General features: G+C 38.9%; 2 protein-coding genes across 3 annotated transcripts in view; one reads left to right on the top strand and one right to left on the bottom strand.

Moving 5' to 3' along the window:
* Nucleotides 1–17,326, bottom strand: part of TTC29 (tetratricopeptide repeat domain 29) — a 383,434-nt gene extending 366,108 nt beyond the window's left edge. Inside the window, exons 1-2 of the mRNA XM_050327269.1 lie at nt 17,257–17,326; nt 11,651–11,715 (exon numbers count right to left, since the gene is read on the bottom strand). The gene's annotated coding sequence lies outside the window, so the exon portion shown is untranslated. The remainder of the gene's footprint in view (nt 1–11,650; nt 11,716–17,256) is intronic.
* On the top strand, nt 16,856–27,084 carry TMEM184C (transmembrane protein 184C). Of its 2 annotated transcripts, XM_050327270.1 has the most exons (10): nt 16,856–17,163; nt 18,866–18,996; nt 19,094–19,130; nt 20,231–20,436; nt 21,227–21,301; nt 22,044–22,137; nt 23,386–23,498; nt 24,197–24,296; nt 24,709–24,880; nt 25,295–27,084. In XM_050327270.1, exons 1-10 carry the CDS (start codon nt 17,047–17,049, stop codon nt 25,585–25,587), a joined length of 1,338 nt encoding a protein of 445 aa, XP_050183227.1. In that variant the 5' UTR covers nt 16,856–17,046; the 3' UTR covers nt 25,588–27,084. The 2 variants fall into 2 exon arrangements, with proteins under 2 accessions (XP_050183227.1, XP_050183228.1); XM_050327271.1 differs by lacking the exon at nt 16,856–17,163 and having other exon boundaries at nt 18,880–18,996; nt 19,062–19,130.
* Nucleotides 27,085–27,113: the final 29 nt, after the last annotated feature.

Below are 27,113 nucleotides of genomic sequence, written 5' to 3'. Positions count from 1 at the left end.
TCATCTCATATGCTCAGGTGAGGGAAGAAGCTTAGGCACACTTTTTCTCCCATAAAATCAGCTTAATAAAAGTCAGGGGTAACAGGGTTCTCCCCTCACACCACCCCACCAACAGAGCCAGGTGGCCAGAATAGGAGAACAGGAAGATTGCCTACTTGTAGGGAACAATCTGCATAATAGAACACTGATATTCTGAAGATCCAGAGTATTGTCCTGATCCTGTCCTTCCTCCAAGATGTAACTCAAACCAGTTATTGCAACAGATAACAATGGAATGACCTGTGTCAATGCCATTATTGCATGTGTCCTCTTCACAGTTCAGGCAGATATTGGGCAGGTACTGTCAGCTGGAATATCCTAACATTATGTATCCCTGACATGCCTGCTGCAATCATGCAGATCAGTTTGTACTGAAACAATTCTGGCCTACACTGAAATCAATGTGGATATATTATAGTGTGAGCACCTATCTCTCAGAGATAAAGTAATCCTATGTCAGAGGAATCACAGGATCAATATTTATTACTGTAAGGGAGATAGCATGTTATATTCCAAGAATTTGATACATACAAGAGAAAAATATCTCTGTGGGGGTTTACCCTGCTGACAAACTGAAAATCCTTACAATTCTCCTCATATACAGACCGTTGGGATCTGCCTCCTTTCAGAAAACTTCATCTTCTGTAGCTGATTACATATTTAACTGTTCTAAGGATGTATTTTCTAGGCTCTGGGAAAACACAGTTTGCACTAACTCAACACTGCATGAGAACTGTCATATACAGTCATTCCCACTTTGCAGTTTTTTTGCCAAGGGTATGGGATTTTGTAACCATTGTTCTGTATTGCAAATAAAATAAGCAAAATATATGGAAATTGTATTTACATGAAAAATAATTAGATGTTAAAAGAAAAGGAGCTGTCTATAACTAAGCCAACCTGACACAGTTCTTACAAGGTCCACTTGATAACAGCAGATTACTTTTTACTTGATTTGCTCATAAATTTCAATTATCAGCCCCTTGAACCAAAAGCAAGAATGCCACACAACGCATAACTTTTTGGATAACTGGCTGACTTCTTCCATATTGAGTCTCAAAATTGAATACAGATAACTAATTTAATATACTGCTTATGTCTTAGTTCAAGTAAGTTTAGCTCACCACGATATTGTAACCCGAACTGCCATGCTACCTATGGAACTGGTTCACAGTTCCAGACGTTTTAGCAACAATTTGTCTCAGTGGGTGCCGAGATGGAAAATGGAAAGGAGTGACCAACCCAAATAAACAAACAATGCAATTCAAGAACAACTTTGAGCTCACCAGGGAGCAGAAAATCTATTCCAAATGCTACTTTAACTACGTGTTGTATAAATACTGTAATCATTTTTTTTCCCAAAACTATGCTCTGCAAGCCCGTGGCAGCATAGGCTGCACAGCAGTTTTATAATGTTTAGTACTACAAGTTTGTTGATGAGTAGTGATGTGCATTTTGAGTGTTAACTATTTTTCATTACCCAAACTCTACAGAACCCCGAGAACCCTGCAAGGTAAGAGAAACCTTCTCTAAATAGTCTAATACACAAGTTACAGAAATTGGAGGTTGAAAATTCCAATCTGTTTGAATAGTCTAATACATAAGTTAGGGAAATTGGAATTTGACAATTGAGTCTAAATTGAAAATTTGAAAATCTGATATGAAAATTTTCAAATTCCTATTTCTCTGACTCTGTGCTTACAGTTTGCCTTTGACAACTTTTCTATTATCTTGTCCTTCTTTCTGAGATCCTTTCTTATCCTTGACTTAGCATTGCCAATAAGGAGGACGAATTAACTTATGTTCAACCCTTGATTGCTTCCACTATTTCAAATGCTAATGTTATCCAGGCCTAAAGTTGGCCTTAGGTATTACTCCTCTATACCAAAAGTTCATGCGAACATACTTTGAATTGTTTATGTAGTTCCTGAAGATAAAGTGATTAAACTGTAACAGTTTTAGGGTAGGCGATTATAGTAAACAGTGAAAAATTAATAGGGGAAAATACAATTAAATGTTGGTATTGAAATGAGTTTTCCATCTTTAAGAAAAGCTTTCTATCAGTTTTCCACAGCTTTTCTCTCAAAGCCTCTTCAGAATCACGATCCATAGAAAGATGAATGCTTCTTACTCACATGAAGGAAGCAAAAGGTTTTATGCTTTGATGTGTAATTTGCAATGGATTAGTTTCAGAACTGTTAAACTACAAATACAAACAGCTAAAGCAATTTTAATTTAGATTCAGTATTAGTAATCTCAGTACATAGACAAAAAGTTCAGCCTAGACAGCCCTAACTTTGCTCAGCAGCACAGCAAACAATATGACATGCAACTGCACTTAATGGTTACAGGCACCCAAATGAATTTATTTAGATCAAGCATAGCTTTGGCAGTCATGATTTTTGTTACGAATTTTAAGAAAGGAACAAAGGTCCAGAACACAAAACCTCTTCTGGACTCCAATTACAAAATTTATCTTTAAAGAGGAACCTAACACAAACTAGCTTTTTGTCCCAAAATTGCATGTTTACAAGAAAGAAAAACCCAAACCTAAAATATTTGTTTCTATCTCTGGAGTTGAAAGGATGCTGCATAAGAAATTTCTCCAATATAAAGGTTGACCAATATAAAGACTGCCTAGAAAAAGCCCTTTCCAGTCAAACTTGAAGTGTATTAACAGAGAAATGTGTGGAATTTATCAGTGTGGGAGTTTACAGCTCTTGCTGTATTGTTCATAATGCCAGCATAGCTAGAGAATTTATGTTTTAGGACAATCAGCCTGACACCTTTCAAAAGTATTACTTTAAAAAAACCCAAAAGGACTTAGAAAATTATGGATTTACTATAAACAAGTCAGTAAATTAATTTAATTTTATAATAAATTCATAGAACAGATTAAACCCTAAAAAGATAAATACAGATAAATGGTATCCATTTGTAAAATAGGGAAAGAAATACACCTAAAGAAGATAATCAGAAATTACTCTCTAAAGGGAAGATGGAATCATGGAAACAGACCTCCAGGTGTCTGTGATCACCAAGTAAGTGATCTGTTTGCACTTGAAATATGGCACCAAGAACGAGAAATGCAGTTTGGGATTAATACATAAAGGCATTAAATTTCACAAGATATGGATTTAATATGTGGCTGTAGTGTGATTGTATGTGAAATAATTGCACACAGAGTACACAATTGTGATCTGAAATATTCAGTTTTAGTAGCACATAGTTTAGGGAGTGAACAAGCCCATTTCTTGAGAGGTCCTTCAAAAGTAGAAGTAAATTTTTTAAAAATGGTACAGGAAAAAATCAATGCTATAAAAATAGATTAGAACTCTCCATGTAAAATTAAGATACTTCTGTCCAGCACAAGAATCACACCTGTTTTGTATAAATATGAGCACTCCTTCTTTGTGTTATTGATCACAAGGATCTAAAAACCTAAAGCAGGCTGACTAGTCTGCTTACTCATGTGTTGTATGAAAGCTGTTCCCTAACATAGATCATCTTTTGCTCTTTTGTCTGTTTTTCTAAGTTCTACTGTGTTATTTTCAAGATGAGAGAGATTTTTCACTGTAACTCCTTTTAAAACTGCTGTATTTAGGGTTCTTAATCACAGGTAACACTTGGAGTTATAAGCATTTCACAGTGCAAGTCCAGGTTGGATGGACCCTTGAGTAAACTGGTCTACTGGGTGGCATCTCTGCCCATGGCAGAGGGGTTGGAACTAGATGATCTTCAAGGTCTCCTCCCACCCAAACCATTCTATGATTCTACATTTGTGCTGAACACGTGTGTACACTGCTCACAACTGCCTCTGTAAGTTCCCCAGTTGCACACGGATTGCCATAAACTAATCCTGGACCTTGCATCTATCTCCCAAATACCAAAGATATTTCTCCTTGCTTAATTCAGTTTATAAAGTGTAGATGTGTTAGGAGTGATTGGTTTCTGAATACTGCAAAATCACAGAAATGTACATTTCTGAAGCTGATTATATATTTTTTTCTTAAACTACACCTGTAACTGTAGCTGAATAAATTTTCCTTTAAGCTTTCCAAAAGGAAACAGCTCAAGGATGACAAAGCATGGAAAACTTTGTCTACAAAATGTATTATTGCAGAATCATAGAAGTAAATATAAATACATTTTTGCAAGGGAAGTATATCATTTGGAAGATAATTATGTTCTCTTTGCTCTAGCAAAGCTCACAACGAATGGAACTAACTGCTGTTTTACATGCTAAACTGTATTCTTGGAAATCAGTGGAAGCTTTGCCTGAGTAAGCAGGGTAAGGACAAGATACTTAAAGGTGAGTCAATGTCTTCCTTCAGGTATTGTCTGAGTGTCTTTCAGAACTGAATTAACCGTTTGACTCAGAATTTTGTTCTGAATTATGTCAAAGCAACTCCCACCCAAATCCACAGAAGGGCTCACATGCACCTGGGAATGCTGGCTCAGAAAAGCTTGTCATGACCCCCTGATGTTGAAATGCTCCATGTGTATTGATGTATAAACACTCTACAAATTAAGTGAAACAATCAAGTTCAGGGTTCCTGCCCCACAACTGGAATAGCAGCTGTGCTATTCCCAGCAATTGACTGGGAATCTGAGATTACTAATGTGGATCTTTTTGCTGTAGTTTTCTATTCCCCACCTCCTACGGCCTTCCTTCAAAATACATCAGAGGAAATTTTGTAACGCTTTAGCTTTGAACTACTTCAAGCACACACAGAACAAACAATATGCCTACCTGGAACATGAAACGAGCTTACCCCAAACACCAGGTAGCACAGGAGTTAGAGGCAAGTGTAGGAGAGAAAAGGCAATTATACAGAAAAGCTTCATTTTCAATGGCAGTGATATTCTTGTTTCTAATGGAAAATTAGATGATGCTAAATTTTGGCAAGCTCCAGCAGTGGGTAACAGTCCAAAAAATTGCTACAGACTTGCTTAGATTAACTTCCTCTAGTCATGGTAACTAAAAGCTGAACTTGGACCATGATACTCCCCCTAAATCTCTTCTTCTGAGCCATGTGTTCTAAATACTTTATAGTTAGAAATATTTTCATGCAGTTGTAAGTAAATGTGTGTCTTAATGTCTGCCAAAAACAAAGTATAGTTGCATTAGAATAAGCACATCTGATTTATGAAACAATATTAGGAATCATATTGCTGGGAAGAGAAAAGCAAAATGCTAAACCAGTGTAAGACATAGAACCAAATTTCTTGCATTTGCAAGAAATCCAAGGAAAAGTATTGCTGGGTTCATTCAGAGGCTAGTTTCTATATTGTACACATTTTGGAATCCTGTAGTGAAACCTCTCTTTGGGAATTGCACTACTCTTCTGTCCAGCACTCAAAGTTTATTAAAGTTTTGTGGGAAAAAAGCTGTTTGGCAGCATCCCAGTCCATAAGGGTCTGAGAATGATGTGCCAGAAAGACTCGAGAGGCCTAAAAAGCCACTTTAAAATATGGAAAAGCTTTTTTTTTTTTTTTTCAGGGGCCCAGTTCAGGGGGTTTCAGTCTGTTTCATGGATTTTTCTAGGCTGCAGCACAAAAAAAAAAAAAAAAACACACACACAAAACAAACCACCTCTAATATTATCATGTTTAAACAAAAATGCTGCTTTAGAAGGTGAAGTTTTGGTCTTATGGTTTTTCATGGTTATTAAAAACTGTGTTTTTTGCACTAATAGTTAATAACTATCTATATGTAGAAATGTAGAAATTTATTTAGTGTGAAAAGGATCTTCCAGTCACATTACTGTTTACATGTTGGCAGGGATTAAAGTCCATTTCATCTCCAACTCTTCATGTTTCTTTATACTAACATTTCTCAAAAAGCGAAAACTTTGTACAATTTTGTGCCACAAATGTGTTAGGTAAAAATATCCTTGCAAGGATAAAAGCAAAACGTGCATGTATTCTGAAAAGAAAAGCATATTTATTTTTCTTTTTCTCCCTTTTAGCTGTCTTTTTAGTCACTTAACAGACCATACCTCAGAGAATTTGAGTTTAAATCACTATAAAATTTCTTTTCAATTAATTTGTTTTAAAGTATTGAGACACACACTGACTTGGTAGGAATAGCAGCTCTGACAAAACCCAGCAGAAATGCATTAGTTTTAGGTATAATGGGTACTATACAAGAAACTTCCCCAAAAAATCTTCTTCCACTTATACTTAGAGCCAAATTTTAATTTAATTAATATCACAAGGACTTTTCCCTTTGAGAGGGGGAAGAGAAAGATCAGGTTCAGACTATGTTTCTTACCTCTTCATTTTAAGGACTGACCACAAATATGGAGAGAAACAGAGAAAAGGGAGGAAGATCTTGTTTGTTTAGTTGTATCTGGCAGATCCCTCTTCCTGAACCTGGGAGAGATCTAGAAAAAGACAAAGCACTGCACTCCCAAGTACCACACCATCTGATTTTCATCTTCCTGGCCTGTATAATTGAATCCAGAATTTAGAGTCTTTATACAGTGCATGAAGAAAGGTTTTTGCCTTTGGTGTACCCACAACAGTCATCATGTTGGATAAGGAGCAGACTAATCAAGCAGGCACTCACTGAAGAGCACTTTACCCTAGGCTCCAGTCCCTCCTCCTATAACTATTTTCATACTTATCCAGGACTGAGTATTTCTCTATTTTCTGTAAAATTTCACAATAGTTCCTCTTTCTCACCAATGTGCCATAACTGCAAGACTTAAATGCTGACAGTGAATAGTTAGTATCTTCTCAGAAAGGGGAATCGAATCCTAACTGCATTCTCAGCCTTCTGCCTGCTGACTAAAGCATGGTCCAAAGAAGGGGTGGAATCCTTTCAGACAGACAAGGGAATTGAACCTGGACCTCATCCATATTTCTGTCTGTACTAAGCCCTGAGCTATAGTCTGAAGGGAAACAGATTTTTCCACTGTGGGGCCAGCTGTTGCATTTTCAGAGCTCACCTACTGGATTGAACTCTCCAGGGAGACACGTGAAGGAATGCTTCACTTCTGGACACCCACTGGGCATTAGCCTGAGTTAATTACAAGGCTGCTCAGTTCTATTAAGGCTTAAGTACCTTTGAGAGTACAAATGAGCGCTACTGGAGTACTTTATGCACCTCATAATAAAAAATGCCCGAGCTTATGTACCAAGCTTATGTACCTCCAGGGTTTTATGGCAGATGTGTAAACACTTTTAGGACTGCATTTTTGACCCACGGCATCTAAATTCCACCTGACCTGAGCATCAGTTATGTCCTTTTCTGGGCCTCATCCCAGATTAGAATCCACAGCTCAGAAATAATCATAATATTTGCATAATGCTGATTTTCAGAACGATTTATAAATATTAAGTAATTAATCTTCATATTGCCCCTGGGCAAATATTTCCATTTTACATACACAAAAAATTATGATAAATTGCCATAGGCTGCAACGGAATCAGTATCAGAATGACAATGGAGGAATTCCTGGCTCTCAGACTAGAACTTAGATCATGCCTCTCAGAAGAAAGGAGAAAAATCTTAATCTTGAGAAGAGAGTTGTTATGTTGACACAGTTTAATTGACCAAACCCTTCTACTTTTAAAGTTGTACACTGGTTTTTTTTTTCAAAGTACACACAAAACTTTGCAGCACTGCCTTACAATTCCGGTAGACTTAGCAACACTGATAGGTAAATAACTGAGAAAGCATGACCAAAACTTACCTTCAGTAAACCTCAGCTTTTGTCTGATTTTAGAAAGGAATAATTGGAAAGACTATATTTAATATTAAGCAATCCTGATATATCAGTTAGAAAATCACTCAAAATAAAGAAAAGACTTACTAAATCACTTAATCACCACCAGTGGCAGCATTGTCTGTACTGCACAGACATTGAAGTATTTTAGGAATCTTTAACATTTTACGCTCCTGCTATGGTTTTTAAGATGGAAAATCCGGAAGAAAAAAAACCTCTGTAGCATTCTTTCTCCTTTCATTGCTGAAGGAATTCTACAAGAATTATATTTTATATAAGAACTGTTGCTGTCTTGAAAGGACTGCCAGCTACCAACTCCTTCACATGACATTCTCTGCTTGAACAGTTCAAACAGATCCCTCCAGAGGTTCTCTCACACGGCTTATCAATCTACTTTCTACATACCCAACTTAAGAGTATGTTATGTTAGCCACTATAAAGTCACAAGTGCTGGAAAATTCTAACATATGAAATCCTTTCTAGGGTAAAGTATCAAAACTGACAAAACACATCAGTATTACTGACATGACAAATTGCAAACTTTAACCACTGTGTTTCAAATATTTACATCACATCCATTTTCACAACTCTAAATCTTGATAAACATATGTTGTTTCACAACCAGCAATTCAGTGGATCAGTTTAAATCCACAGATCTTAGTTGAACGCTGTTTAATAAGTTTACATTCACAACAAAAAACATCACACCAGAACACAAGTAATTTGTTATAGAACACATGTAATACTTTTGTGTAAAGGTGTTGCATGTGCTGCATGTATTGCACATATCATATACACGGGAGGTCTTAGCACAGAGACCACACCTTGCAACAATTATTTGCAGCCTTAAAAGTTCTAATGTTAGATATTCAGTTAACTGATCATGGTCATGGCTGTGACACTCCTTGAGTAAATTCTCATTTCAAGTATGCCAGCTAAGGATAATTGTAAGATAGGAAAATTTGCCTATCATTCAACCACTGCATGCCTTTCCTTACAAACCGCTATATTTTGTACTTCTTCTCTGAGATCTCCAAACAAGAATACCCCAGGGGTTATGTTTACATCGCACTTGAGAATTTTGAAACTTCAGTCTCTTAAATACCAGGGCTCCAATTTTAGGCCAACAGCACATCCTAGTGGGTACTCACACTGTTCCATGTTTGAATTGCACACACTTCTGTCTTAGCTGCATAAATACGCTTTTGTTACCCTTCAGTGCATGTACTTTTCTTCTTATATGGAACAACTAAGAATGAAGTTGGGAATTTGGAAGTATGTGCCACTTAATAAAACTGAGATAATTCAGGAACATGGAATAATTTAGAACTCGTTTCATACATCTTTTAAGCAAAGGCGTGCTTATGGATATGTATAATTTTAGCTACTTTTAGGCAGAACATACAATGAATAGTAATGTAGTTTGTCCTTTTGTTTTCATTTGCCAATAGGAAAAATCAAATTCAGTTTCATCTGGGCAGCTTTACCTGAGAAATATGAGCAAAGGGCTATACATGTCATCAAGTACTTAGTAATAAAGCTATACATTTAGTCATCAAACATGCATTTATTATAGCATTTTAATGTGGGGGTTTGCCAGTCAAGTATGCAGCACAATCAGAGAGCTGCCTGTTGAAGCACACAGAAATCAAGAGAAAATGGAAATAAAATGCTGCTTAACTGTGTTACATTTTGTAAGAGCCCCATTTAGAGATTTTTAAATGACTTCTTATGTGAAGGATTGTGAAATATGGGATACTCACATACTTTAAGATATTTTCTCCCAAGTAAGTTCACAATTTTGCATTCCTGAGAAGAGGAAGCAGAGAGAGAGATGCTGAGCTCTTCTCCCTGGTATCCAGTAACCACTGGACATATGGGAATGGTTCAAAACTGCATCAAGGAGGTTTAGCCTGGATATAAGAAAGGATTTCTTTACTGAGAGAGTAGTGAAACACCGGAACAGGACTCCTAGTGAGTTGCCCCAAGTCTGTCAGTGTTTTAGGGGTGCCTGGACAATGCCCAGCCTCCTGTGGCAGCAATAATCAGAAGGAAGCACACTTTTACAGCAGAACCTGATACTGTGCAGGAGGGAAAGCAGTGATAATGGAGTTGACCCTTCCATGTCATTCTTCCCTCCAAATTGGGTTCACATATTTTCTTTCCCCTTCTTGAATCAGGTTCATGTATTCTAGGGTAATTTTTTCTTGCCTGATGTATTTTTGATATTTTGTTCATGGTTAAAGTGTTTAGAACCATTATATTAGAGAAACACATTTTCTGCTACTAATATATGAGTTTTCCAAAGGCTCAATAATCAGAACTCAGTTAAAAAGGATCCCCATTTTTTAGTTTAGCTTCATGGTCTTCTGCTGCCTGACTCATGTTCAATATGTTACTGGCAGTGCTAACGTCTTAATTTGGCTGAGATGAAAACTTGCCCAGAGATAGTCCCTGTGCCCCACCTACAGGCGAATCCATCGTTCCCTGCAATGCTGAGGAACACACAGGTTTTTCATATTCTCTCCTAAGAAGGGGAGTAGAAGAAGCGAGAGGCTCCAGCAGTCTCACCTTTGTTAACAATCACAGATGGCTACATACACTGTGTTTTAAAGCTATAGCTGCGAGGCAAAAGATAACAGAGAGGTTTTTTTATCAGTTCCCAAACATTTTCTAAACAAGCGTTGACAGTGGCTGTAACAGCAAATACAACCTAAACAATGGTACTGCCTGCTTCTTTACCAGGTCAGATCATTTTCTGGAATAACTTACCAGAGTTAGGAATCCCTGTCGTAAACAAAACAGCAACATAAGGTGTTCTCAGTAAAAATCTGTTAACTGCTCTACAGAAAGACGTGACTTCTCAAAAGAAAAGATGCTCTTCAGGTAATGTTTTTTTATATAAATAAATAAATATATTTTTAGGTTTAATGAAAAAATCTGTAGTTGAAAGAGACCTCTTGTCATGGTCCACATGACAGTTTTCTTTCTTCACAGATGATGGGGTACAGGAATTATTTTTTTATATAATATTTGTCAGAGCTGAAAAATTTTGTTGTAGAGAAGGTGTTGAGCAGCATCTTTTCCACCATATTATTCTGGCATCCATTTTATTGCTATGAATGCCATAATCAGAGGTTTGAAGGGACTTACAAAGTCATCTTGTCCAAACCCTCCTGCTCAAGGAGGACTACAGAGTTGCTTGGGACCACCTTCAGTTACGTCTTGAGTATCTCCAAGGATGGAAACTCCAGAGTCCCTCTAGGGAACCTGTTCCAGTGCTCAGTCTGACATTAAATAAGTGGTTCCTTAACAAGTTATGCCAAACATTGCTCTTGTTTACAGAAAATATCCCAAAACTCTGTGAATTTTGATTTGCCCTTCACCTGGAGCATGGATTTTTAGTAGAGAGGTGTATTGTCTCAGTTAAAACTGAATCTAGGTGTTTGTTATTTACTGCAAGTGGTATCTGAAAAATGTTGGGAAGGTTTTTATATTACAGAATTCTACAGGAAAAAAATTTCCAAATATTTGGCACACATTCTTTCCATTCTTTCACAGGAATGATAGATGTGCCCATCTGAGGAGCTGTTTATGAGGGTTATTTACACTTCATTATTTCATGTTCGCTACTTCCTTTTATACAGCTCCTGTTACGTTGCTAAATATATTATGAGGCATCCTATACAAAATAAATGAATAAAACTCATTGTCAAGCAAAGATAGATGCCCATTAAGTCCCTTCACTGCAGGAGAACCTCACATTTTCAAGGGCCAAACAGCCTAGTGAGGGGAGACAGCTAACAAGTCCCCAGCAAGCTAACATCGGAAAATCTGAATAACCATGAAAACAAAGAAACCACATCAATACTTACCACCCAAACTGCTGGTCACAGATGCTTCTGCATCCAAAAAAACAGCCTTTCCCTTCAGTGATCAGCTGCAAAAGATACAAGGAAGTAATCAGAATGTGGTGGCAGCATTTCCAGAGCGAAGATCAATGTCAGAACTGACGACAGCGCTCTGACAGAAAATTGATGATGGACAGGAAAAAAGAAATTAAATTGAGTTTTTAACTCTCATTATTTTTAATAAAATGAAATAAAGACACGCTAGAAAGATTGCTGGTGGGAGCAAGCCTCAGAGTAGAGTGTGAACTAATCAGCTGTTTACTGTTGGATGTGCACCTCAAAGAGCTGACAGTAGTGCCACCATAAGGTGGGGGGACATCTGTGATTTTCTCTGCATGAGAATTTGAATTTAATCCTTGCTGTCCACCTCACAATGAAATACTGATCAGGCAAGATGGACAGTCCAGTTATCACTAAGTTATCACTTGCATAATACAAAGTAAGAACAATGAATAATAAATACCACATAGTTTCCCAACTACAATTATAAAATAGTCTGTTTTCTTTGCCATTTTATTTTGTTAAATTATTTATAGGATTCCATATACTAAGGAATAATCCCAGTTTATTATCTTTTGACATAACTCTCTTTTAAATAAATCTGAAATTCATGAAAGAAGAATGTACATAATGATTGACATCAACAATAATTCATATCTTTCCAGTAGCAGAGAATGCTGCTAGTACAGCTGTTATCTCCAAGTTCTGGGAAGTAGCTTTGTTACTCTTTTCTCTAGTATTAGAAGCCTTAATAATTAGTGAAGATGAACTCTGCCAGTTTGGTTTTTACCAATACTTCACATGTGGCTTCTTACTGAAAACAAAGAAGCTTATGTGTATTCTGGAGATGGAATTAGTTCCACACAGTGCTGGTAGTTCACTGACAACCCATACAACAGTTGGGAAACCAATTCCTTTTCTTATGTGCCAATGGTGAGTTTCTCATGGCAAAATACTTGGAAAAATTATAAATTCCTGATCACGAATCTATGTGTGAGGATGAGATTTCATACAGTCGTTTCCTGTGTTACTGAAACACAACTGAGAAACAAGAATATTTGTAACTCGGCTCACAACAATTTGAGGGCCATATTGTTATTAACTCATATTCACTTCTATAATAAAATAATTTTTGTTTATGAAGTTATTTTAGAAGCAGAACTTGTTCTTGACAAAGGGAGCTTGGCACCACAAAGACAGAACATGCCCTCAGTTCTCTTAGAAGATGAGAGTAATGAAAAAGGAGATTTTCTAAGACTAGAACCTCACAGATCAGAACAGTGCCTCTTCTGACCAAACCCCAGAATCTTTTGTGGGACATGAAGTGCAAGATTTCCTAAAAGAACCTTCAACAGTGGAGATCACTGAAACCCTAAACTACTTCAGTGCTCAAGTGTACACAATTCCTCGTCACAGTTTCAGCACGCTTGTGCTGATACACATTTATCATGTTTCCTTTAAGCCTTCTCTAAATACAGTTATTTTAGTCTTTCCTGAAATTCCCCATTTTTAACTTCGTTCATGCTGGTTGCTTCTCAGCAGACATAGCTTTTTTTTTTTTTTTCAATTTTTTTTTTTTTTTAACATAATACAAAATTCTCCAGTTCTCCAGTTCTCCCTTGCCAACGCTAAGTAGAAGGGAATGGTATTTTTTCACCTCTCCTGTGAAAGACACATTTATTTACATTTTCTAGTACAGTGCTGGCACTTTCCAAAGTTACCTGAGTATTACTTGCTCAGATATTTTGACTTGAGTTGATGGGAAAACTGCTTTCCCTCTAGACTGTTAAAATACCTTAGAGCCTTGGATTTATGCTAAAAAAGCAAGCTACTTTTGTTTTGTAGAAAAGCTTTCTGAAAGTATTCAAAACAATATATTTAGAGAGATACTTTTTTTTCAGGATCTGTATTTATTTACAGTGTGGCTGGTTGTAACAAGTGCTATTGGAGTGGGGCACCGAATTTAACAACTTTATTACCTTTCCTGCATAGATTCAGGCTAGTGTATCAATCCCCCAGAGCGTCACAGGAAATAAAAAACAGCAGGGTTGAAAAGATTTATTAGGTTTCTCTAGTCTAAAGTTATTCTAATGAAATATTACTTTAAAACACTCTGCAGTGGCTGGCCAGTGAGTTGCTTGTGATTAGCAGCATCAGGAAAATGAGGCTCTTTCCTTCAGGAGGGTAGAGGTAAGCACTAGTTCAGCTGTTTCCCCTTTACCAGTCTTCACACAACTTAAAGGAACGTATTTTGGAGTTTGGGACTTTGACACTAAATTCAGATTTGGCTGAAATTGTCCAAAATATTCGTGTTCACTAGAGGAGGAGGGCAGGTTGCTAATTATGTGATGCAACTGTGTTAAGCTTTGCTTTCCAAGAAATCTAACTACAAAGAGACCGGCTTCCTCTGGCAAAGATGCCTCCTTTGGAGCCCAAAGCTAGCACACAAAGCACTAGTAGACAGAAAAAGACTGAATAATCTCAAAACAATGATTTTCAGTCTGTAAAGTGTTTAAGTTCTCCCCGAGGATTTCTTAGGGCAGTCAGTGGTGAAGAATGCCTGAGAGTCACAGAGTCACAGAATCAATTAGGATGGAAAAGATCTCTGAGATTGTTGAGTCCAACCTATGACCCAACACCACTATGTCAATCAGACCATGGCACTGAGTGCCACATCAAGTCTTTTCTTAAAGACCTCTAGGAACCGTGACTCCACCACCTCCCTGGGCAGCCCACTCCAGTGCTGGACAACCAAGAAATTCTTCCTGATGTCCAACCTCCCCTGGTGCGGTTTGAGGTCCTGTTGTTAACTGTCTGAGAGAAGACCCCCACTCCCACCTGGCTACAACCTCCCCTCAGATAGTTGTAGAGGGTGATAAGGTCAACCCTGAACCTCCTTTTCTCCAGGCTAAACAACCCCAGCTCCCTCAGCTGTTCCTCATAGGACTTACTCTCTAGACCCTTCACCAGCTCCATTGCCTTTGAGTCCTATAAACAATGCAAGAACTTCTATCAAAAACATCACTAAGAGCCAGCTCTCAACTGCATATTCTCAAGGAAGTAAAAAAAAAAAAACCAAAACACAACCAAAAACCGAACCAGTGCTTGGCCTTCAATGAACCAAAGTATAGAGAAATAAAAAAAAAATCCTGAACTTTAAAAAAATATTGTGTTTGTTCATTAATGGCATAAATTGTTGTCTGTCATTTTGGACATATTAATTATGGACATGTTAACATCATACAGGTTTGTGTGTGTTAGAAAAAAGCATTTATATGTCTGTACTGTATATGTAGCCCTTCCCAAATCTTTGTTCGCGAAGCCTAGCCATGCATGCATATGTGTGTACTTTTTATTATTCAATATGACTGAGCTTGTTAACTTCTAATAGACCTACTTCTTGTACCATCTTGCCTAGAATGGATCACATACAAAGAACAAAGGTGAATAGAATAGGCACCTTAGTACTGATTCGGTGCACAATATAGAAATATATATTTATATATATTTATATATATTTATATTTATATAAATATATATTTATATATAAATATATATTTATATATATTTTATATATTTATATAGAAATATATATTTCTATATTGTATACTATATAAAAATATAGTATACAACATAAAAGGTAGTATCCCAGCTCAAAACAGTATGGGAAGAACTATTATTTAGTGCCAGTATCAGTGAGTAAGATTCTGTTCACACACTTGCATTAACCTTTAGCAAATCATTTACCCCTGCTGAACTTCTATTTTTGATGTAACACAGGAATGATCTTTCAGTTCCCTTAAAAAGTTTCTTACCCTTAAACTTTAACGTTGAATTTATAGCTAATTCACTAACTGGTAGAAAATAGTAGAAATGGCAATTGGGGTATCAGACTTCTTACTTAAGGCTGCTGAGATTCAGACCCCTGAACACTTCCAAGATGAGCCTCTTCCTCATCCTGTGAAGTACCGGGTGCCACATCAATGCAGCATGTGAAGGCAAAAGGAGATCTAACAAGCAGAAATCTGGCCTCATACTACCGATTATCTGAGATAAGCAGCCTGACAAGTTTTGGGGGTTTGCAATTTTCTGAGTGGGAAATTTCCTTTAATCGTGCATACAGCCAGTGAAAACGTGTTTCCAGTCAGTCTCACAAAACAGAGACAGCAACTGTTCAATAAACCACGTAGCTTTACTATTTGAATAGTACACCACGGCACCACTGGTAACTTCATGGTGGAAAGTGAGGGGGGGGGGAGGGAAAAAACACCCCAAGTCCTCAGGAATTTATCATTAGGGAGAGAAATCAATCGGACCCTGTTCCTTACTACCTCTTACTCCATGGGGTTTCTTCCAGCACACACGTCTCAGTCAACGCCTTTGACTAAAATCTGCACTTGCCTCCTTCCAAGCAGCAACAGTTCCTTGGATATTTGGCAGACTACACCACCTGCGGTGCTAATTTAGCTCCGCATCCGAGGTCCTGGGTTTTCCCAAGTGACCACTGCGGACTTAAGTGGACATTTAGCAGCTTTTACACAACACTTTCAAGAAGGGGGGAGGGAAGGGGGGAGTCCAACGAATCCTTGAAGTTTAACACGTATTTTGCGTTATTCGTCCCACAAATCCTTGGAAGTTTAACACGTGTTTTAGCACTGTTCGTACGCCCGCTGGATTCTCCACGCCACAACTCGCCCTTGGGCACTGAGAGGCACCTCCCTCCAGGGATGGCTCACCCTGGGCTGCCCTCAGGGGAGGCGCTGGAGGCAGGGGTTTAGCTGAGCTGTGCAGTCAGAGCGGTTGCCTTTGCCTTTCCCGCTATTCCCGCCATTCCCACAGTCCCGCTGACGCGCACTTCCCAAACTCCAGCCGCGGAAACAACTTCCCCCCCTCCCCCGGCACAGACCATTGCGGCGGGGCAGGGCGGCGGGCGGGGAGGTGGAAGAAACCAACCCTCCCGCGGGGGGGGGGAGGAGGGGGGGCATGGCCGCAGCGATCCCCCTCCGCCCTGCCCTGGTGGGCGGGGCAGCGGTGATGAGCAGGGCCGATGACCAATGGGCGCGGCCGGCGGCGTTGGGGCGGGGCAGCCGGAAGCGGCGCCGGGCGGAAGCGCCGCGGGGGCGTGTGCGGGGCAGGGCAGGGCTGGGCTGGGCTGGGCTGGGCTGGGCTGGGCTGGGAGCGCCGGGGCGGGACGGGCTGGGCCGAGCCCGAGCCGAGCCGAGCCGAGCCGAGCCGAGCCGAGCCGAGCCGAGGCTGCGGCACCTGATGTGAGGCGGCGGCCCTGCCGGTGATGCGTGCCCCGCGGGCGCTGCCTGCCCGCTGAGGTGGGTGCGAGGAGCGCGCCCGGCGGTGCCGCGGCCATGCCGTGCACCTGCGGCAACTGGCGGCGCTGGATCCGGCCGCTCGTGGTGCTGCTCTACATCGTGGGACTGCTGGTGGTGGTGCCGCTCTGCGTGTGGGAGCTACAGAAGCTGGAGGTGAGGCGCGGGGCCCGGCCCGGCCCGCTCCGCTGGGGCCGCAGGAGGGACCCGGGGGGACCCAGGGGGGACCCGGGGGGGGAAAGGTGTTACCTCATCAGTGCCCGTAATTGCCTGAAGGGAGGGCGCCACGAGGATGGATCCAGGCTCTTCCCAGTGGTGCCAAGCGACAGGACAAGGGGCAACAGGCAGAAACTGATGCACAGGAAGTTCCACCTGAATATGAGGAAGAACTTCTTTACTGTGCGGGTGACCAAACACTGGAACACTCCAAAGAGGGTGTGGAGCCTTCCTTACTGGAGGTATTCAAAACCCTGTGGACGCAATCGTGTGCCGTGTGCTCTGGGATGACCCTGCTTGAGCCGGGAGGTTGGATCGGGTGACCCACTGTGGTCCTTTCCAACGTGACCCGCTCTGTGACTCTGTGAAAGGAAAGGCTGAAGAAGTGCCGCAGTGCTGCTCGGCATTTTTGTCCTGCTGCTCAAGCCCCATCAAAGCGCAGTGGGACAGGGCAGGATTTCTTTCCCCTCCTGGTTCTGTAGTAGTTGGTGTTTGAACAGTTTGAACAGGATGCTAATGCTGAGAAGTCAGCCAAGTGTCACAGAATCACAGAATGGGTCAGGCTGGAAGGGACGACAGTGGGTCACCCGGTCCAACCTCCCTGCTCAAGCAGGGGCGTCCCAGAGCACATGGCACAGGATTGCGTCCAAATGGTTCTTGAATATCTCCAGTGATGGAAACTCCACAACCTCTATGGACAATCTGTTCCACTCCACCGTAGAGGAGTTCTTCCTCATGTACAGGTGGAACTTCCCGTACATCAGTTTCTGCCCACTGCCTTGTGTCCTGGTGGTTGGCACCACCAAGGAGAGAGTGGCTCTCTTCATAAATTCATCCCAGAATTTATGTTTTGAAACTTAGTAGTAATAGTGGCATTCATAAAGGTGATTCTGTCTGATCAGGTAGAATTGAGTAGAGTATCTCTACTGGTGGAGAAACTCCTCTTTCGTCACGCAGCTGTGATGTATGAATTACACACTCTTGTGATATAGTTGCTTCTCTAACAAGAAATAAAATTTTAACTTTAAAATATATGTATTGTTCAACGTGATACAGGCCTGTGGCACTGGAGGTAAGCTTTTCGTTCTGATATAATTTATGACAGTGAGGTCATGTTTAAAATTTTTGATTTTGAAATCCTGTTCTGACGCATAATGGATGTTTATATTGAAGTTCATATCATTAAGTCCGATACTTGTAGAGAAGAAAAACTGGAAAGCAACATAAAACGTGATTCTCAGCAAAAAAATTGGGGAATAATCTACTATGTGTCTCAGGTTTTGGTACTTAGCGTTATTAATATAGTTATTTTTCAGAGAGCTTTGGTTTAGAATTTCAGCCCTGTGTTTTAGCTGACATTATGTTTTTATGTATTTCGAGTTTGTTATATGAAACTAATTGATTACTTGTTGGAAATTGGTTTTAAAGCTAAAAATTCTTTAAATTCACAAGCTTTCAGGAATTTTATAATGCAACACTGAACTGAGGCAAGTTCCAGAACTAAAGCAAGGAATCTGTTGTGGATTTCAGTAAATGCAGTAGTATGCATTACTTTGTTTTTGTAGAATGTTTTGTGTACTTGAAATACTTTAAAGTATTAAGACTGAAACTTTGATCTTGCATTTTTCTTTTTCTTTACAAGGTTGGAATTCATACCAAGGCATGGTTTATCGCTGGGATATTTCTGCTGATGACTATACCAATATCTCTCTGGGGCATACTACAACACTTAGTCCATTATACTCAACCTGAATTACAGAAACCAATAATAAGGTAACATTTCACATTTTACCTGTGCTACAAATGTTGAATTTAATTCAGACTAAAAATACTTCTAGTAATATTAAATGTTCTTTTGTTATTGTAACAGGATTCTATGGATGGTGCCGATTTACAGTTTAGACAGTGTAAGTGTCCTCTTACTGTTAACACCTCAATAAAATTCTGTTTGCTCTGGGAGTGAGGGAAAACAGTGTGACAGCAGAAACTGTGCTGCATGGAGAGTGGTAGTCCTAGAAACTTCTGGGCATTCCTGTTTATGGAATACATCAGAAACGTAGTTCTAGGGATAATGTATTCTTCCTGTGGAGCTTTAGGGATTGCTTTTGCTAACCCTTCTTAACCCTGTCCTTGAGTATCCTTTATGACAGATGTTGAAAGGGGTATGACAAGAGCCTGCTTTTGATCCTTCCATCTTAACAGCAGAACTGGAAACCAGACTGATCCAAGTACTGACTCAAATTCAATGCCTTACCTTTCTTTCACAAGTTAGGCTTACAACTTAAATTCTTTCCTGAGTTGTGCTTAGTGCTCAAATTATTCCTCTTTGTTTCGAGGGGGCAAAGGATGAGGTCCTTTGAACAGTGCAAAAGCTGTGTGACAGCCAGAAATTGAAAGCTCTGACAGCTGATCCATAATCACAGTTTTGCAAAAAAAAAAAAAAAATCCCTTCTCTCAGAAACCATGGTTTAGAGAGTGAGGGGCTACCACTTTAAGGCTAATCTGTGCTTGCTTCTGTGTTTTGCAAACATGTCAGAGCAAACAGTTGCAACATCAGACACCAAAAGAAATCAACTTTATTTCTAATAAAGATTAAAACTTCTCAAACCCACCTCGATGATGAATTTCAGGAAACAGTTTTATCCTGTCTCCTCCTAACAGGAAGAGGTTATGTGCAGTTACCTACGTAGTTACGTAGTTACTTTTGAACAAAAGACTGAATTGTATTATCAAAGATACAAAGCATCTCTTGGGTGGTGCTTTGAGCCGCTTCCAGTTGAAGGGGCAGGCAGAGTTGCAGTTTGGAGTTCTCGTGTGTATGTTTACAGAACGTTACTTTCTAGCTGTAGCATTGGTTTCTTAATAGCTAGTTCTTCAAGCCCTGTCTAATTAGTGCCTGCTGTCTCATGAGGTATTGCTCATGGGCTGAACTGTCCAGCCAGTGTTGTCATTGGAATCACTCTTGTCTTTCTTGCACGTAACCTTTTGTGTACCTCTCTTCTTGCAGTGGATAGCTTTGAAATACCCCAACATTGCAATATATGTGGATACATGTCGAGAATGCTATGAAGCTTATGTCATCTATAATTTTATGGTTTTTCTTTCAAATTATCTAACCAACCGGTACCCAAACCTCGTATTAATAATAGAAGCGAAAGATCAGCAGAGACATCTGCCCCCTCTGTGCTGCTGTCCGTCCTGGGCTATGGGAGAGTGAGTATATGATGGCATCTTATAGTTTTAGGCTGTGTAGTCAGAGACAAATATTTTGTTTTGATATTTAGCAGCATGACTTGTTGCTTGACAGAGTCAGTTTATGGTTTGTACACATTTTGTTTATCAGCCAGGAACCTCTACTGAAAGTGGTTTTGAATGTGTTTGTCATCTGTGAATTGTTACATCCTGTAAATTGCACTCGGTTACTAACATGCATTGGTTCAAGTGGTGCTGAAGGAAACATTTTGGGAAAATATTGGGAAAAGGTCTCTTTGACCTTTGAATTTGCTTCTTTTGCTATCATGTTTGCTAAAAACCTCATGTGGAACTAGGGGTAGGCCAGATAGCCCTTTGCTTTTACTTCCACAGGTCAGGGAAGGAAGGCTTTATGCAGTTTTTAAACAGTTTTTAAATTATTTCTGCATGCTTAAACGGATAAAATCTCTTGAGATTTTGATAAAATGTTGAAGAAAAACTGTGAATCTAAGTCACTCTTAAGCATCTTCAAATACAGCAGATATTGCATTATCTTTGTTTAGCCCTGACAGAAACTTTTCATGGCTAAAATAAGTGAATTATTGAGTATTTCCTGTTATGTGTCTGTAAAAGTCCACGTCTTTTGTGTGCTTTGTGTATACACACTGTGTAGCATCTGAAATCCTGGAAGCAGAAGTTGAGATTAGCATAAAATAAAAATTTACTTTAGTGAATCTGCTGAGAACATGAAAGTTCCATAAGTGAATTGTTTTTAAATCCTTGTACAATGAATTTTGTGTTTTTCTTGCAGAGTTTTATTATTTAGATGTAAACTGGGTGTTTTGCAGTACACTGTTGTCAGACCATTTACTACCATTATTGCTTTGTAAGTATGCTCATACATAATTAATATTGATCTTCAGGATGTAATTTTGAGTTACACTGCAAAGAATTTTCATGCCCTTTGTATTGAATCAAGGCAGTTTGAAAGCAGACTTGTATTACATACTAAATTGGTCTTGACAATTTGAATCAACCTATGATTTCTTTATTCTCTATAGCAAATTACTATTTACAGAATTGAAATAATAAATACTTAATGCCTGCTGCTGAAATCTGTGGGAGAGAATGTGAAGTACTGTTACGGTGGGAAAGGCAGTTTTATGTTCTTTTAATTTTTAGATTCTTCTTCTCTCCTTCCTTCTCTCATTGCCTTTGACAACTGGGTGTTCTTAAAGACAAGCTTCACATGAATTTTAAAATTTTATTAAAGTTTGCATATGACAAGCTTGACTGTGAGCCTTCATACATATCATATAGACTGTGGTTGTAAAGGAATAGTAGGCAGTTATGCATGCTGATGCAGAAAGCCTAATTTCATGAACTTTGTATTGCTGCTAGTTCTGTGGGACTATGGAAGAAGTTGCTACTCACAATGAATATCCATATAAATATTTGTATTATCTATAATATATATGTGCTGTTGGAAACTGATGCTTGTGCAGGCCCCTAGTGCCCATACTGGAGTACCAAAAGAGGTCTTGGATTCTAAGGGTTGTTTGATCGATTTAATGAATATGTAGCACTCCAAGAACGTGATCTGTTACTAACTCAAAAAATTCTTTCAGGATTTGTGAACTAGTGGGAGTGTATGATGAAGGAAACTTCAGCTTCAACAATGCTTGGACTTACTTGGTTATACTTAACAACATGTCACAGCTAGTGAGTATTGAGAATACATCTTTCTGCTCCTTTAAGTCATCGTATTAGTATTCTGTGAACTTCCCATGTGAACTATTGACAGTAATTGTGTTAATGTCTGGTAATTCTTATGGGCAGAATATTTTCCACTGTAAGGCAAAGTTACTAATCTGTTAAGTACTATATATGAAAAACACTAGAAAAACAGGTAATCTAAAAATTTTTATTATTTTTAGTGTAAAGCTCCATAAAGCAATGAAGTGTCTCACCTATCTTCCCCAGATTATTTGATGGGTGAGGTGGTTATGGCCTGGGTATTAGATCTGCAGACTTGCCCCTCTGCAGAAGAGATGACTTCCCTTGCCCCTGCAGCTTCCTCCAAGCACACATATGAAGAATCAACAGTGACCATGTTAAAAATTCTGAGTTACAAAGCTGGTGATAACACTGACAGGAAAAATTTGAAACGGTGTGTGCGGTGCTCAGATTCTGGCCTGCCTAACACTTTTTCTTGTTGGGTCAGCTGCCAGATGATTTCAGGGTAAGATGTCAGCCCCTAAAATGGAAAATTTCATTTTGGAGGTCGTTGATTGCATTTACATCTCTTGGCAACAGCAGCAGGAGTCAGAACAGCATGACAACTGGGATCACTTGGAAACTGTGTCCTCCCCCCACCGCCACCCCTGTGTTTGATGGGTGACTGGTATGGAAGGAGGTGGGACAAAAATCCCAGCAACAACATGTACCTCTGTGTGTCCTGGTTGACATGATTCCTTATAGAAACTTTCTACTAAGAGAGTAGGAGAATGTGTGTAAAGAGGTTTGGCTATACATTAGTTCAGATTTGCAGTGAAGATTGCATTCATTGCCCCATCCTTCATAAAGGGGCAACATTTGAGGTGTTATTAACAGAAATCTGAAATAACATGTGCTTTTTATGCCATTTTCCATTTTATGCTTTTTATGCCAGAGATGAGCTTAGCACTGAAAAGATTTCATGGGACCTTCCTATGCTTTGCAGAGTGTGTAGATAGATGACCTCAGTCTCTGCCAATACCATGCATTTCAGAAATGCAATGTCAAGCAAAAAAAAAAGTGCTTTAAAACAGTAAGGCAAAGATTACATAAATCCAAAGCCTCTTTTTAAAAAATAGATAGCTTTTAAAGTTTGTATCATACTGTGATACATTTTTTTAACTGAAGACAACAACTTCCTCACAAAATAAGCAAGGATTTGAAAGCTTTCCTTCACTTTCTTTTCCCTGTCAGTTTGCTATGTATTGTCTGGTGCTGTTTTATAAAGTACTACGTGAGGAGCTGAACCCTATCCAACCTGTTGGAAAGTTCCTTTGTGTGAAGATGGTAGTTTTTGTTTCTTTCTGGTAAGTTAATTATTTATTTGTTACTTCTTGCTTTTAAGGTGAATCATAAAAAAGCTAAAAAGGCTGGATTTCTTACTGAAGTTATAGGCCTTAAAAAAATCTACCCATAATCTTAGCTAAGTGCAGTGGGGGAAAAGGGTACCAGTATGTTGGACAGAGCAGTCTTGTTCACTTAAGATTATTATTTAGACTTGCTGTTTCATAAGGCGATTCTCAAGAACGTAACTTGTTTTAGAATCTCCACTTGCAGTTATTTCAAAGCTTACTTTTTTTTTGTTTTTTTTTACTTTTTAAAAGTAAAAAAGTTACTTTTTCAAAATAAGTTACTGAAAGTTAACTACAAATTGCTGTCTAAGCATTGCTCACAGTTAGCTGCTGATGAGTGAGTGTATTTGACTACCTGACCACTACCCTGTGGGCTGCAGCAATACTATGAAAGAGAAGCAATTTGTTCTAATGACTGACTGGAACACTAAAGCCTCCTTTGGTTGTCTTCTCTGTTGATTCTGTTGGTCTTCAGGGTCATGGATGAATGCCATCTCTTTTTAAGTCTGTTTCTTCCTCTTAAAATCTAAATACCTAAACAGTAAGTTTTTTGTAAGATTCTTCCTATGTACACATATGAACAGGCCTTGTTTACCAGATTTGCTTGCAGATTTTTTGGCACTACTGTTACAATAATAATAATATCTTTATAGGCAGGCTGTGCTCATTGCACTGTTGGTGAAAGTTGGTGTTATTTCTGAGAAACGCACCTGGGAATGGCAAAGTGTGGAAGCTGTGGCTACAGGCCTACAGGTAAGAGCAGTTACTTCCGGAGAGGAATGGTTCTATGTAAGATAACAGAGCTGAACTCAAGCAAATATTATCATACTCATTGTAATTTACACAGGCTGGATTAGTACTGGTTTTATTTTGAGTCAGGCTAAGTTTCAGCTGGTCACCCCAAGTGAGTTTTAGCAAACTCTAATGCATCCAACCCAGATTTTGAGAAGTTAGGAAAAGAAGGAGAGGAGAAGAGAGGAAAACGGGAGAGAAAGGGTACTGGTTCCTGTATTAATGTAGTACATATGGCTCTCCAAAGCCTGCCATGAATCTACTTCTGGTGGAAAAGTATCCGAGGGCAATTTCAGTCTTTCAATTGCAGAAGAAACCCAGAACTATTTTCTTCCAGTTACGAGTGATTAAGTCAGTGTCTCTCTTGCTGCAGGATTTCATCATTTGTGTGGAGATGTTTCTGGCTGCTATTGCCCATCACTACAGTTTTTCCTACAAACCTTATGTTCAAGAAGCTGAAGAAGGGTCGTGCTTCGACTCCTTTCTTGCCATGTGGGATATTTCTGATCTAAGGGCAGATATATCAGAACAGGTTCGAAATGTTGGTAAGTAACAGATGAGACTTGTTCAATCTGTTAACAATCTGTTAATCTCTTGTATATATTTCCAGCTTCATCTTGAGAACATTCCATTACCAAATTAGTGGCGTCTGCATCCCTAGAGAATTTCATGGCTTATTTGGCACTTTGCTCTTTCCAGTACTCCTGACTGATTTAGAGTCTAGTTTTTAATTTTTCTTTTGAAAGTTCAGGTGTGTTAGGTAAAGAGAGGGATGTACTTTCTGCTTTTCTTTTGAATGGAAAGACATAATTTTATTTATTAAAACTAACAATGTCCATGTAAAACCAACACAAAACAAAGACTTATTTTCTAATTTAACATGCCTGTTTTAGAGTTGGTGTGTTCAAAGACCAGTATAGTGCTGGAAAATTATTTTCATCTGGCTTGATTAATTCTAGGAAGGACGGTTTTGGGCCAGCCAAGGAAAATGTTTTTTCCTGAGGATCATGAACAAAACGAGCATACAAGTTTACTGTCTTCATCTACTCAAGACCCAATTTCTGATGCTTCTTCAATGCCATCTTCACCCATGGGTCACTATCAGGGGTTTGGACACACTGTGACACCCCTCACAACTCCAACAACAGCCCCTGCAGTCGATGGTATTTATAACCCTTCTGCCATTCAGGATGCTGAGGAATCACCCGAACTAGAGCACTATTCATCAGAGAAAGCTTTGGATAAAAGTTAAGCTCAGCTTTTCTTTGAAAACTTGCCACACGTGTCCTGTTAACATGTACTATTAGCAATGAAGGTTGAAAAGCTTGGAAAAGCCGCTGCGCGGATGGGAAGAGGATATGGCTGTAACTGACATCTGAATTCGGAACCTATAATGGATGTGAGGATCTGCGAGTACCCCATGGATGTAAAACACGCACACTGTAAAGGTTTCTGCATAAATTTAAGAATCAGCTCCTTAAACTGCTAAACACTTCCACATCATATCAAAATTAGGGTGACTTTCATTAATACAAAAGAAACATATGAAAAAAATACCCTGCTCTTATAAAGATGAAATGCAAGTACTACTAGCAATGGGAAAACTAAATTTCAAGAATGTAATTTAAGGACGGCAGTAAAAAAAATGGTTTGTATTAACTTTGTTCTCTTAATGATGGTTAACTGCCATACCCTAGTGCTGAATGGAGTGTGGATGAAGTGGTAGATTCTGTACAGATGCCATCTTCTTCCCTTTCCTGTGTAGCCCTTTCATGAAGGTAGTTACTACAGAGCATCAGTAAAGAATCTGTACAAAGAAAGCATTCCCTACAGGCCTTGCTATCAATTCCATGCCCATATCATATGGTTGGCGTATCCGTTGTCCTTGTAGTTCATAGTTTGTAAGTCTTTTACATTCAGAAGAGACAGCCAGGATAGTAAGTTTTGGATTAATACCTTAACTTGACTCCTTTTTTTCCTACCCTTCTGGTTATTACCTTAAAATAGATGGAGGGGGAATAAAGGATGTCAAAAAAAGGAAGTAGAAAACAAAATTGATTTCTTTATTTTGGGCTGCAGTAAATTCTTTAACACTTAAGTTTTTTTTAAGCTGTTAAAGCAGAATTTCTTGGCAATGTGTCTAGTAATTTGTATTCTTAAATTTGTGTCTGTGTGTGATTGTGTTACGCTTCTAGAATATAATACATTTGCCTGGATTCAAATGTAAGATATGTTTTTTCCCCACCACCACCACAGAGAAGACCTTTGCTAAGGTAAAACTATGTAGCTAATCTAATACTGGACTTACTAGCATTAGATTTCAGACCAAGAAGACTTGTATCAAAATGTTATTTTGCAAAAACTGACAAGTGTCAGAGGGTTATCATTTTTATCCCATTTATCAGATTTTTACTACTATTGCATGTTTGCAATCTGATGAAAAAAAAAAAACCCAAACCAGTAGAGCACTGACCTTTTAAATGACAAGATCTTAAGTTTCTTTTCCAGCATTGTTAGCATTTACAGGATAAATGTTTAACTTCTGGCTGTCAGTTAAGTTCATCTTAAGTGCTTTTTTTGCAGTACTAGTGTGATGTAAATATGGCGCCTTACTCACTAGGCTGCATATTTTATAGTTATGTACTTGCTGTATCTGAAGTTAGTGAGAAACTGAAATCATAATTTTCAATTTGCCAAGTCATTGCCTTTGTTGTAAATAAGCAATTAAAGATTTTATTTAAACTGGTCACCTGGTATCAATTTGATTTGCTGCTACAG

Source organism: Myiozetetes cayanensis, unplaced genomic scaffold (assembly GCF_022539395.1).
Source record: "Myiozetetes cayanensis isolate MyiCay16 unplaced genomic scaffold, myiCay2020 scf33, whole genome shotgun sequence".
NCBI classification, from domain to species: Eukaryota; Metazoa; Chordata; class Aves; order Passeriformes; family Tyrannidae; genus Myiozetetes; species Myiozetetes cayanensis.
Note: the sequence above shows the minus strand (reverse complement) of the source record. Positions and strands in the feature narration are given on the sequence as shown.